Below are 12180 nucleotides of genomic sequence, written 5' to 3'. Positions count from 1 at the left end.
ATATAGCATCAAGTTACGTAATTTTGTTGTTTCCATATGCACACTCTGGAGTTCATTATTAAGGACCGTAAGCCAATAGTTGTTGAGATTACAAAACCGTAACTAATATTGGTGGGCAATAAAATGCTTGTATTTCAAGAGTTTTGATGCTGTCATTCATTTATTAGGAGTAAGTTTGCTATACTTCGTATTTGAATATTATTATTTTATTTTTAGACGTGTCTTATAATAAAGTAAATTCAAATTAATTACACTAAAAGCATGTCTGAGATGGTAGCCGATAATAACACCCTTACAACTGAGATCCAAATACTAGCCAATGAGAGCAAGAAGAGACGCTGGTAAGTCTGTCTACTGGGCGGAGAAACTTCGCTATAGAAAAGTCATAGTTCCACAGTCAGCTTCTACAGATAGAGTTAGTGTTGCTTTATCTGAAATAGAGTTGGGGAATACGATTATTTTTCAAAAATCGATTCTAACGATTCATTCATACATTACGAATCGATTCTTACGATTCGTTCACGATTCTTTTCCAGTTTTACCGCGACTCGTTCAAGCCGGACGGAGAACGATTCCAAAGACCCATAGATGTTTGAAATGTTTTTTCACAAGTCACTCATTACTCTGTGTAAATACCATATCAGCAGCAACATTAAAGTATACTGAATCTCTAACTGAAATTCATTTATTGTATTTTGTCAAGCAACGTAATTCGTAGTGCTGGATTTTACCAAAAATTATGTCCGGCTCCATGGCTAAATGGTTAGCGTGATGGCCTTTGGTCACAAGGGTCCCGGGTTCGATTCCCGACAGGGTCAGGAATTTTAACCACCATTGGTTAATTTCTCTGGCACGGGGGCTGGGTGTATGTGTCGTTTTCATCATCATTTCACCCTCATCATGACGCGTAGGTCGCCTACGGACGTCAAATCGAAAGACCTGCACCTGGCGAGCCGAACATGTCCTCGGACACTCCCGGCACTAAAAGCCATACGCCATTTCATTTCACCAAAAATTATAAATTAATAGGATATACAAAATAAATAAGTAGCTCACGCATTTTGAAGTTTCGTGAGCTCACGGGCAGTAAATAATAGGCCTAAAACTGAGAGATGGGATGGAAATCATCGACACGTGTCGTAATGTTACACCATCAATGTATATTCCAATATTTCTGCCGTCATCGAGGGAGTCAAAAATGATATAAACATAGAACATCATGTATCCGCCCGCCGTCCCCTCGTTGGAGTACGACCGGGATACTTCCGAACGCATGGCAAGAGCCACCCGTTAATACGTGGTTGTCTACAGTAGGAACTGTCATTACCTCGCCTGATTGCAGCCAGACTGTTGCCGGATGCCACTGATGTCAACATGTAGATGAAATGCCATGCTGATATGGATTACGAAGCAAATTATATTCACTGTCCACGAGCAATAAACAACAAGCGAATGACTTATCACATGTGGATATTTGACATCTCGGAAAATAAATAAATTACGAAAAGTTGACTGATCTGAGGTTATGCCCAAAAGGTAAATACGTAATAAATCATTCACAGCAGCACATATAAGGGAAAATTCACACTTTTGTTGAGATGACTCCTTACGTCCACAAAATTATCGAAGACAGTGTTCCTCATATCCTCAATTATAATTTATAAACTTAAGTGAAATTCCAAGTATATATTTCGCATCATGTGTCTACTAAATCTTCCAACATAAGGTAGGCCTACGAGTACGTACTCATTGTTTTCATACATCACTGTTCCGATTCTACTGTTATCCCCTTCTGCCTGTTCTCTGTTGTACCCTCTAACAGGCGATTCGGCCATCTCACTCAAACACTATCATGCAGTTGCATTAATATTTTCTCTCTTTTCTAATGCAGTACCTTGTAGCCGTACAAAATATTTGGAAATCGAACTTATTACCAACTGTATGGGCCCAGCACATTTCCACTGCGGCTCCATGGCTAAATGGTTAGCGTGCTGGCCTTTAATCAGAGGGGTCCCGGGTTCGATTCCCGGCAGGGTCGGGAATTTTAACCATTTATTCCGCTAGCACGGGGTCTGGGTGTAGAATGTGTCGTCTTCTTCATCATTTCATCCTCATCACGACGCGCAGGTCGCATACAGGTGTCAAATCAAAAGACCTACTACATCTGGCGAGCCGAATTTGTCCTCGGACACTCCCGCCACTAAAAGCCATACGCAATTTCATTTCTTTTGCCAACTGTATAATTAATGCTAATGATTAAGTCATCTGGAACGATGATGAATAGTCGACTATGAAATAATCGCTGTCCAACAACCCGGAATTCAAATTTGAATGACAGCAATACCTCCGGCCTCGAAAGTCTACGAAGCCAAAATGTAAAATTTATGTTTCATCTCTGTCATAGATACTGTAGGTGACCTGTACTGTGGGCCGGAAATACCTTTGTTAAAACAGCGCGAAGGCGAGGTCATAGGTGTTAGAAACGTATGTCTTCACCATAACCCTCATCTCTCGCATCGCAAACTTCGGGACGGATCGGTAATAGTCGCTATCAACTCTGTGCAGAGTTGGCTACAACCACAGACTCCAAATTCACAACAAATCATTTGAACGACGATTCATTCTTACTCGCGCGACTCCAAATTCCACGATTCATTTGAACGACTAATCATTCACACCGCGAATCGCTTCACACGATTCTTTATTATGAGTTGTTCGAATAAACGATTCGTTCACGAATCGACCCAACTCTAATCTGAAAGCGTTGAAAATCGAAGGGAACATACACAGAATGGACAGCGTCTACTTTCGTCTACGTGCTTCGTGTAACTGACGCGAGGCCTAGCATTGCCGGCGAAGTGAGACGAAAATAAGTAAAGCGGGGAATACAATAATGCCATGTATGTGGAAATAATTAATGTTATAAAAAATAATTGATTAACTAGATAATATTTCGTTCACAAAATATCAAGGGTATGTCTACCCTGACGCTTCGCCCCTGATTAGGACGAGTAGAATTGGAATTTACTTACAGTACTTCATTGTGCTACAGCATGGTTACTAGTTGCATGCAGAAAAGGTTCCGATAGTGTTGGTAAACAGAAAAGAGTGGAAGGAGAGAATTATTATTATTATTATTATTATTATTATTATTATTATTATTATTATTATTATTATTATTATCATTTTATCCGAATCTGCTGAAGATCCGGAAAAATTGCTGAATGGTATGTACACAGTCTTGGAAAGGAAGTAAACGAAAATAAATAAATGCCTAGGTAAATAAATAAATAAATAAACCCAAAACAAACATAATGGAGTGCAGTCGAATGAAGTCAGGCAATTAGGAAATGAAGTCTTAAAGGAAGTAGATGAATATTGTTACTTGGGTAGTAAAATAACTAATGATGGCAGAAGTAAGGACATAAAATGTAGACAAGCACAAACAAGGAAGGCATTTCTTAAGAAAAGAAGTTTGCTCGCCTTGAATATTGATATAGAGAGATGTTTTTGAAGCCTTTAGTCTGGATTGTGGCATTGTATGGAAGTGAAACATGGGTCACAACTAGCTCAGAAAGAAAGAGAATAGAAGTTTTTGAGATGTGGTGTTACAGAAGAATGCTGAAGGTGAAGATGGGTAGATCGAATCACGAATAGAGAGATATTAAATCGAGTTGGTGAGAGAATAATCTGACGAAATTTGACCAGAAGAAGAGACAGAATGATAGGACACATCTTATCCAGGACTTGTTCTGTTAGTTTTTGAGGAAAGTGTAGGCAGTAAAAAGGGGTAGACCAAGGTATTAATATAACAGACACATTAGAGAAGATGTAGTAGTTACGTAGAAGTGAAAAGGTTAGCAGAGGATAGGGTGGCATGGAAAGCTGCATCAAACCAGTTTACGGACTGATGACACAAACATTATTATTATTATCATCATCATCATCATCATCATTTTAGGACTATATGTTTTGAATTCCTAAATGATTTTGGTGGAAGTTTATGAGAAAAAGTTGATTCATATTAGAGACTTGAGACGTCTTTAATCAAAAGAGCAATAAGGGTGGGGTGACTATGTGTGTGTGTGTGTGTGTAGTAGTAGTAGTAGTAGTAGTAGTAGTAGTAGTAGTAGTAGTAGTAGTAAAGACTATGTTATAACAGCAAAGGTAAATTATTTGTATGAACGCAATTTTAAACAGACAATTCTTCCGAACAGCACAAATTTAGCACCAAATTTGCTACTACAGAGCCTTGTGAGGACGACTTCGACAAATGTAAAATCCACAGTGATTCCCATCCCTCATACGGACAGATCATGTAACCATTCTTCACGGAAAGCAAAGTAAGTAGATTTGAAGTTTCACGCGATTTTATTTCTTACAATCGAAAGTCGCGGTGCTAGCAGTTTTATGAGGAATCCGAACCACAGGCGTCTGGCATTCCATTTCGTCTTATATCACACATCTAGGTGTTGATATGCGTTAACCGCTACGACAATATGAGCCTCCATATTTCGGAAGTTATCAAAAAACCAAACCCCATGGCGCAACAGCCCCGAAGGGCCATGGCCTACCAATCGGCCGCTGCTCATCCCGAAGGCCTGCCGATTATGAGGTGCCATGTGATCACCACGACGAATCCTCTCGGCCGTTATTCTTGGCTTCCTAGACCGGGATCGTCATGTCACCGTCAGACAGCTCCTCAACTGTAATCACGTAAGCTGAGCGGACCTCGAACTAGCCCTCAGATCCAGGTAAAAATCCCTGACCTGGCCGAGAATCGAACCGGGGGCCTCCGGGTAAGGAGCAGGCCGCCACCCCTACACCGCGGGGCCGATCTTCGGAAGTTATCAGTTCATATTATTGCGCATACGATAAAAATGAAACCTAAATATCTACAGTTTGTTCTTTACTTTAGCGGAGATATTTTACGTGATTCTTGATACAAATAAGGATGATTTGGTATCAATATGTGCACAGTAATAAGAATGACAACACCAGTCATGGGAAATGATTCCTAACGAATGACGGCACAGTGATTACTTGGAAGTATTGAATATAAAACGGCAATGCGGAATTATCAAATATAACAATTACGACAGATGCCGCGAACGGCATGGTATGTGATTTGCTAAACATAAACAACATGCCAAAGCATGACATGCGTTCTGATTGACATGAGCAACACTTACAAAGATATAAATACCGGTACTCGGTAGCCGTGCGGTAGGATGGGCACCACGCGGAGTGAATGTGTTCTTATTACTATGTTTACTAAATAATCAATATTGATTTCGACAACAACGATTACGTTCAGTATTAACGTAACAAGGAATAACAAAACATCGAAGAATAGACAGCTGTAAATATCCTACAAGAATAAATGGAGGCAGGATGTATAGCATTGAGAGAAATTAAAGCCTGAAAACAAAGCAAGGATTAATACATAAATTGGGGCCGCTGACCTAGCTGTTATATCACTTCAAACAACAAGCATCATCATCATCATCATCATCATCATAAATTGTAAGCCAAACAATATCCAGCTTGATATATTGTCTTACAACTTCTTATAGTCTTAAGAATCGAGTTAAAACGTTTCAGAAGCGAATGACTGCATCCAAATTACACTATAACAATCATTAACATAAGCATACTTCTGTCTCGTGTATTTAGATAATGCCGGATTTAAAACAACTTGTATAAATAGCAGAAAACAGTATATGTTACTCACTTTTGATTTAGGTACTGGAGAGTCCAGTCGACAATTTCTCCCACTAATTCGGTGTCACACAGGTAATATCCTGCCACTTTAACAGGTAGCTGATCATCAGGATTTATAGTGGCAGCAAAATCATCAAAAAACCTTTTGTAGACTTCCAAATAATCACCCGTATCTGCCATGGCATAACAATGCGTAGATTTTTGTCAAGCACTAATTAAACTAAAATACTTTATCCTAGCAATATGTCAAATAGCTTCAGATTGCTCTCAAACACCTGAGGATATTTAAGGCAAGTCACACGTGATAATTTATAACAAAGTGACAAATGCAATCAGCACACTCCCGCTACGCCCGACTCGTCTCACACTCGTTGAGTAACTGCTCTGCTGCATCGCTCTCACCGAGGACGCAAGTGTTTATATTCACCACTACCAATCTTACAAAAATTAACTACACTATATTATGTTTATTTTATTTATGTAGTTATTTACTTGATTTGCAACACTCCCCCAAGTACTGAGGCTGTCCTGCTGGGCAGAGTATAGACAAAATCACTAGTACATAAAATAAAATACCATTTTGAAATTAATACCGCACTACTGAAACACACAAGTATGCTCTATGAACCAAGACTATGAAGTATTTCTACATTACTTCATTACATTCAAAATACCTATCATGTGTTACTTATAAGAAACCAAACATAAGACAGAAATCGTTGGTTATATTTTGATGTTCATAATGTGGATGCCTGGGAAGTGAATACATGCAGTACCACCTAGTGCCCAACAGGGGAACTAACACCACTTGATATCCTTGCAGCGCCAGAGCGAGTTTGCCGCCCTCCTCAACCAAGCGTAATCAAGATAGTGAGTGTATCGAATTTTTCTTCGGTCTTATTTTGAGTCTATTGAATACAGCACTCGTGTACTTAAGTGTATAGAATGAGTTTGTTATTACGAATCATTTAAACAGCCATTCTCCATAACATTTCAAGAAATCATTGTACAATATTATTCCTTTCTAATCCCTGATTTGATTGTCGTCAAGGCCGTATCCAGGAGTTTGTGTGTGTGTGTGTGTGGGGGGGGGGGAATTGTGATTGTCCCCCGGGAGTGAGGGGGGAGGACTCCAAAATCAAAAGCTATAGGAGCAAAAAAAAAAAAACCTGTGGACGGAGGTGGTAGAATACACCCGCGGCATCCTCCGCCTGTCGTAAGAGGCGACCAGAAGGGGGACCTGGGGCTCTCAGTTTGGGAGAATGGGTTGGCAACCACAGTTCCCGTAGCTGAGTCTGGCATTACTTTCACGTACTTTTATAAAGCTCCTTACACTCATCTTTTCTATCCGACCACACTTGGTCGGCACTTGTTCTCTTCCGACCCCGATGTCATTAGGTTTCCAAAGCCTAGGGAGTCTTTCACTTCCACCCCTTTAATGGACGGTCCCTTCCTTTCGCTGACGCCTTCATTCTTCGAAGGTCAGGAATCTACCACTTTCCCTCTGATCAGTCTTAATAGAGGCTGGATGCCCAATAATAATAATAATAATAATAATAATAATAATAATAATAATAATAATAATAATAATAATAATAATAATAATAATAATGTATGGCTTCCAGAGAGGCGTGGTGCAGGTCTTTCGTGATGACGCCCTATAGGCGCCTTGCGCATCTGCAAGGATGGTCCCTACCTAAGATGCATTGTAATGCAGAAGACGGCACCAACACCCAACCCCCGAACAAGAAGAATTAACCAATGGAGGTTAAAAAACTCGACTTGGGCGGCAGTCAAACCCTTGACTCCTTGGAGCAGGTCAGCATGCTATCCATTTAACCATGAAGCCGGACAAAACTCCTGTCCTCGTCCCGAGATGGTAGAGCTCATTCCAGACACAGCCCCAGTGGAGGTGAGAAACACGAGTCATTTTATCCTCATACCAGCACACTTGCCATTCTTAAATCTCTGGCAGTAGGCCTACCAGGAATCGAACTCGGACCTATGATGACGGCAGCTAGTAGCACTAACCATTACGCTACGAATGCGGACGTTGCCCTCTTAAAGCAATAACCACCACCATCAGTATTTTTTTGATTTGTTTTACGTCGCACGCACACAGATAGGTCTTATGGCGACGATAGGATAGGAAAGGCCTGGGAGTGGGAAGAAAGCGGCCGTGGCCCTAATGGTCCCAGCATTTTCCTGGTGTGAAAATGGGAAACCACGGAAAATCATTTCCAGGGCTGCCGACAGAGGGGTTTGAACCCACTATCTTCCGGATGCAAGCTCACAGTTGCGCGGCCCTAACCGCACGGCCAACTCGTCTGGTCATCAGCAAATAAAAACGCTATATTTTTAGTTGCGAAATATATTTAATCGAATAAAATAAGTTCAAACTTTTAGAGCAGTACCATTTACAAATCAACGCGTTAGGTGAAGTGCAAAGTTTAAGTCAATAAAGAGTTCTGTCATTTATTTAAAAATGGAGGAAACTGTTATTATTATTATTATTATTATTATTATTATTATTATTATTATTATTATTATTATTATTATTATTATTATTATTACACTAAAGCTGTTATAAGAGACGTTTACAGGTTTGATACGTTTAAACAAAATTTTACAGCGACTCGATAACATGAAAATGTTATTATTAAAAATCATACCACTCGCGTGTCATATTCAATAGTTCATTCTTGTTTATATATTATAGGTACGTGAATTTCATTAATTTACAACTTGCGCATACAGACGATAATTTGTTTATAATTTTCATATTTCAATCTGCAAAGTTACTTAGAGCCAAAATATGTTTCACCTTCCTTAATCCGTTTACCGTCCAAGGTTGGTTTTCCCTCGGACTCAGCAAGGGATCCCACCTCAAGGGCAGTCCTGTGTCGGTGCGACGTAAAGCAGCTTACAAAGAAAAGACCTTTCCTTGGTATTGCAATGATCCCCAAACGGAACTTTCACCCCATCAACGAAGTAATTAAAACTGAGAGGACTTTTCCTATTTGTGAAACTCACAACCTGGCTTTTAACCCCCTTTATCATCATACCATTGCCTACTGTCCATCTCACAACATTATTGAGGTCACTTTGCAGTTGCTCACAATCTTGTAACTTATTTATTACTCTGTATACAATAACATCATCTGCAAACATCCTTATCTCCGATTCCACTTCTTTACACATATCATTGATATAGACTATATATAAGAAACCATAAATGTCCAATATACTGCCTTGAGGAATTCCCCTCTTAATTATTACAGGGTCAAATAAAGCTTCGCGTACTCTAATTCTCTGAGTTCTATTTTCTAGAAATATAGTCACCCATTCAATTACTTTTTTTCTAGTCCGATTGCACTCATTTTTGCTAGTAGTCTCCCATGATCTATCCTATCAAATGCCTTAGATAGGCCAATCGTAATACAGTCCATTTGACCTCCTGAATCCAGGATATCTGCTATATCTTGCTGGAAGCCTACAAGTTGAGCTTCAGTGGAATAACCGTTCCTAAACCCAAACTGACTTCTGTCAAACCAGTTATTAATTTCTCAAACATGTCTAATATAATCAGAAAGAAAGCTTTCCCAAAACATACATGCAATGCATGTCAAACTGACTGGCCTGTAATTTTCAGCTTTAGCCTATGTCTATCACCCTTTCCTTTATACACAGGGGCTACTATAGCAACTCTCCATTCATTTGGTATAGCTCGTTCATGCAAACTATAATCAAATAAGTACGGTACTTCAAATATGGTACTATATCCCAATCCATTGCCTTTAGTATATCCCCCGAAACTTTATCAATTCCAGCTGTTTTTCTAGTTTTCAAATTTTGTAGCTTAAATGTCATTGGGTAAATTTTAATACTTCTTTAGTATTAGTCACCTCCTCTATCTGGACGTTATCCTAGTAACCAACATACTGCTGACTGAATACTTCTGCCTTTTGAAGATCCTCGCATACACACTCCCCTTGCTCATTAATGATTCCTGGAATGTCCTTCTTGGAACCTGCTTCTGCCTTAAAGTACCTATACATACCGTTCCAAATTTTCACTGAAATTTGTATAACCACCAATGAAATGTCGTATGGCTTTTAGTGCCGGGTACTGGGTTCGATTCCCGGCCGGGCCGGAGATAAGGCTGTTTGCAGATGATGTTATTCTATACAGAGTAATAAATAAGTTACAAGATTGTGAGCAACTGCAAAGTGACCTCAATAATGTTGTGAGATGGACAGTAGGCTCGCCAGGTGCAGGTCTTTTAATTTGACTCCTGTAGGCGACCTGCGCGTCGTGATGAGGATGAAATGATGATGAAGACAACACATACACCCAGTCCCCGTGCCATTGGAATTAACCAATTAAGGTTAAAATACCCGGCCCGGCCGGGAATCGAACCCAGTACCCTCTGAACCGAAGGCCAGTACACTGACCGTTCAGCCAACGAGTCGGACAATGACCACCAGTTATGCTTTCCATCATGTTATCCTTAGCTGACTTCTTTGCTAAATTCAATTTCCTAATAAGTTCCTTCAATTTCTCCTTACTTCTACAGCCATTTCTAACTCTACTTCTTTCCAACATGCACCTCCTTCTCAGTCTCTTTACTTCTCTGTTATAATATAGTGGATCTTTACCATTCCTTACCACATTTGTAGGTACAAACCTATTTTCACATTCCTCAACAATTGCTTTAAACCCATCCTAGAGTCTGTTTACATTTTTATTTACCGTTTTCCACCGATCATAGTTAATTTTTAAAAACTCCCTCATTTCTGTTTTATCAGCAATATGGTACTGCCTAATAGTCCTAATATTAATACCTTCCTATCTTTCATATTTATTTTTAACTACCACAAAAACTGTTTTCGTTGGGAGGTTTTTTTTGTCACTTCACCGACCAAACGATTGGAGCAAAAATGTGCTTACTAAAATATTTATTCAATGTAAATCACGATAATTTATTTATTAAATAGGCATGAAAAATCACTTAAATTTTTCAATATGCTTTAGCGCAGTCGTAATGCATAACGTGAGTGGTAAATGTTATATTTTGAGATTGTTTATTATTGTCTTCCAAAGGATGCAAATGTAGTGTAACATTCCCGTACAGCAAAAACCGGAAAGAATAAAAAAAAACTGAAAATCGGGCAACATTGATCCAAGCGAAAACTGAGAGTTAACTCACTCGATCCGTGGAAAATCTGATCTTCAACAAGTAGAATTCCATATTTAAATTTAATTAAGGTTACCCCCCAGTCGACTATCCTATCGGATATTGGAACATCCCCGAATGGATCTCTAATCGAACCAAAGCGACTATCAGTGGCTTTGGATAGGTTCCGAAATATTACTTGAAATTATGGTGTTCATTACAAGTTAACAGCAATTGTCATAATCAAAAAACAAAATTCCACCATGTATTGTCATCTCTTGACACCCTTAAGTTACAGAGGAATCTCGATGATGAATATGCATCACCGCAAACAGATTGTCCAGAAGGAGCCAACAACACTTGATCCGATGGGATCTTACATTACATCGATCTGAGGGAAGAACCTGCGAAATGCAGGAAAAACATTAATTCATTACTGGTATGCAATTGGAAGAAATGCCAACACTGAAGTTAAAGAAAAGTGATACACTGACTGACAGAGCAAATGCAACACCAAGGAGAAGTGGTTCGAAAGGGATGAAAGTTGGGGAAAAAACAGAGTCGGCACGGAAGAATAATTGATGTTTATTTCAAACCGATATGCAGGTTACACAATGCGCACGGCATCGACTCAGTAGGATGTAGGACCACCGCGAGCGGCGATGCACGCAGAAACACGTCGAGGTACAGAGTCAATAAGAGTGCGGATGGTGTCCTGAGGGATGGTTCTCCATTCTCTGTCAACCATTTGCCACAGTTGGTCGTCCGTACGAGGCTGGGGCAGAGTTTGCAAACGGCGTCCAATGAGATCCCACACGTGTTCGATTGGTGAGAGATCCGGAGAGTACGCTGGCCACGGAAGCATCTGTACACCTCGTAGAGCCTGTTGGGAGATGCGAGCAGTGTGTGGGCGGGCATTATCCTGCTGAAACAGAGCATTGGGCAGCCCCTGAAGGTACGGGAGTGCCACCGGCCGCAGCACATGCTGCACGTAGCGGTGGGCATTTAACGTGCCTTGAATACGCACTAGAGGTGACGTGGAATCATACGCAATAGCGCCCCAAACCATGATGCCGCGTTGTCTAGCGGTAGGGCGCTCCACAGTTACTGCCGGATTTGACCTTTCTCCACGCCGACGCCACGCTCGTCTGCGGTGACTATCACTGACAGAACAGAAGCGTGACTCATCGGAGAACACGACGTTCCGCCATTCTCTCATCCAAGTCGCTCTAGCCCGGCACCATGCCAGGCGTGCACGTCTATGCTGTGGAGTCAATGGT

The 12180-nt window shown here is 40.3% G+C and overlaps 1 protein-coding gene across 1 annotated transcript in view; it reads right to left on the bottom strand.

Moving 5' to 3' along the window:
• LOC136863702 (protein phosphatase 1E) overlaps window positions 1–6079 on the bottom strand; it is a 529192-nt gene extending 523113 nt beyond the window's left edge. Inside the window, exon 1 of the mRNA XM_067140060.2 lies at window positions 5735–6079. Within this exon, the coding sequence (XP_066996161.1) occupies window positions 5735–5904 (170 nt within the window). The 5' untranslated portion in view covers window positions 5905–6079. The remainder of the gene's footprint in view (window positions 1–5734) is intronic.
• Between the last annotated feature and the right edge of the window lie 6101 nt (window positions 6080–12180).

This window comes from Anabrus simplex, chromosome 2 (assembly GCF_040414725.1).
Source record: "Anabrus simplex isolate iqAnaSimp1 chromosome 2, ASM4041472v1, whole genome shotgun sequence".
Classification (NCBI taxonomy): Eukaryota; Metazoa; Arthropoda; class Insecta; order Orthoptera; family Tettigoniidae; genus Anabrus; species Anabrus simplex.
This window is presented reverse-complemented; position numbering and strand designations above follow the sequence as displayed.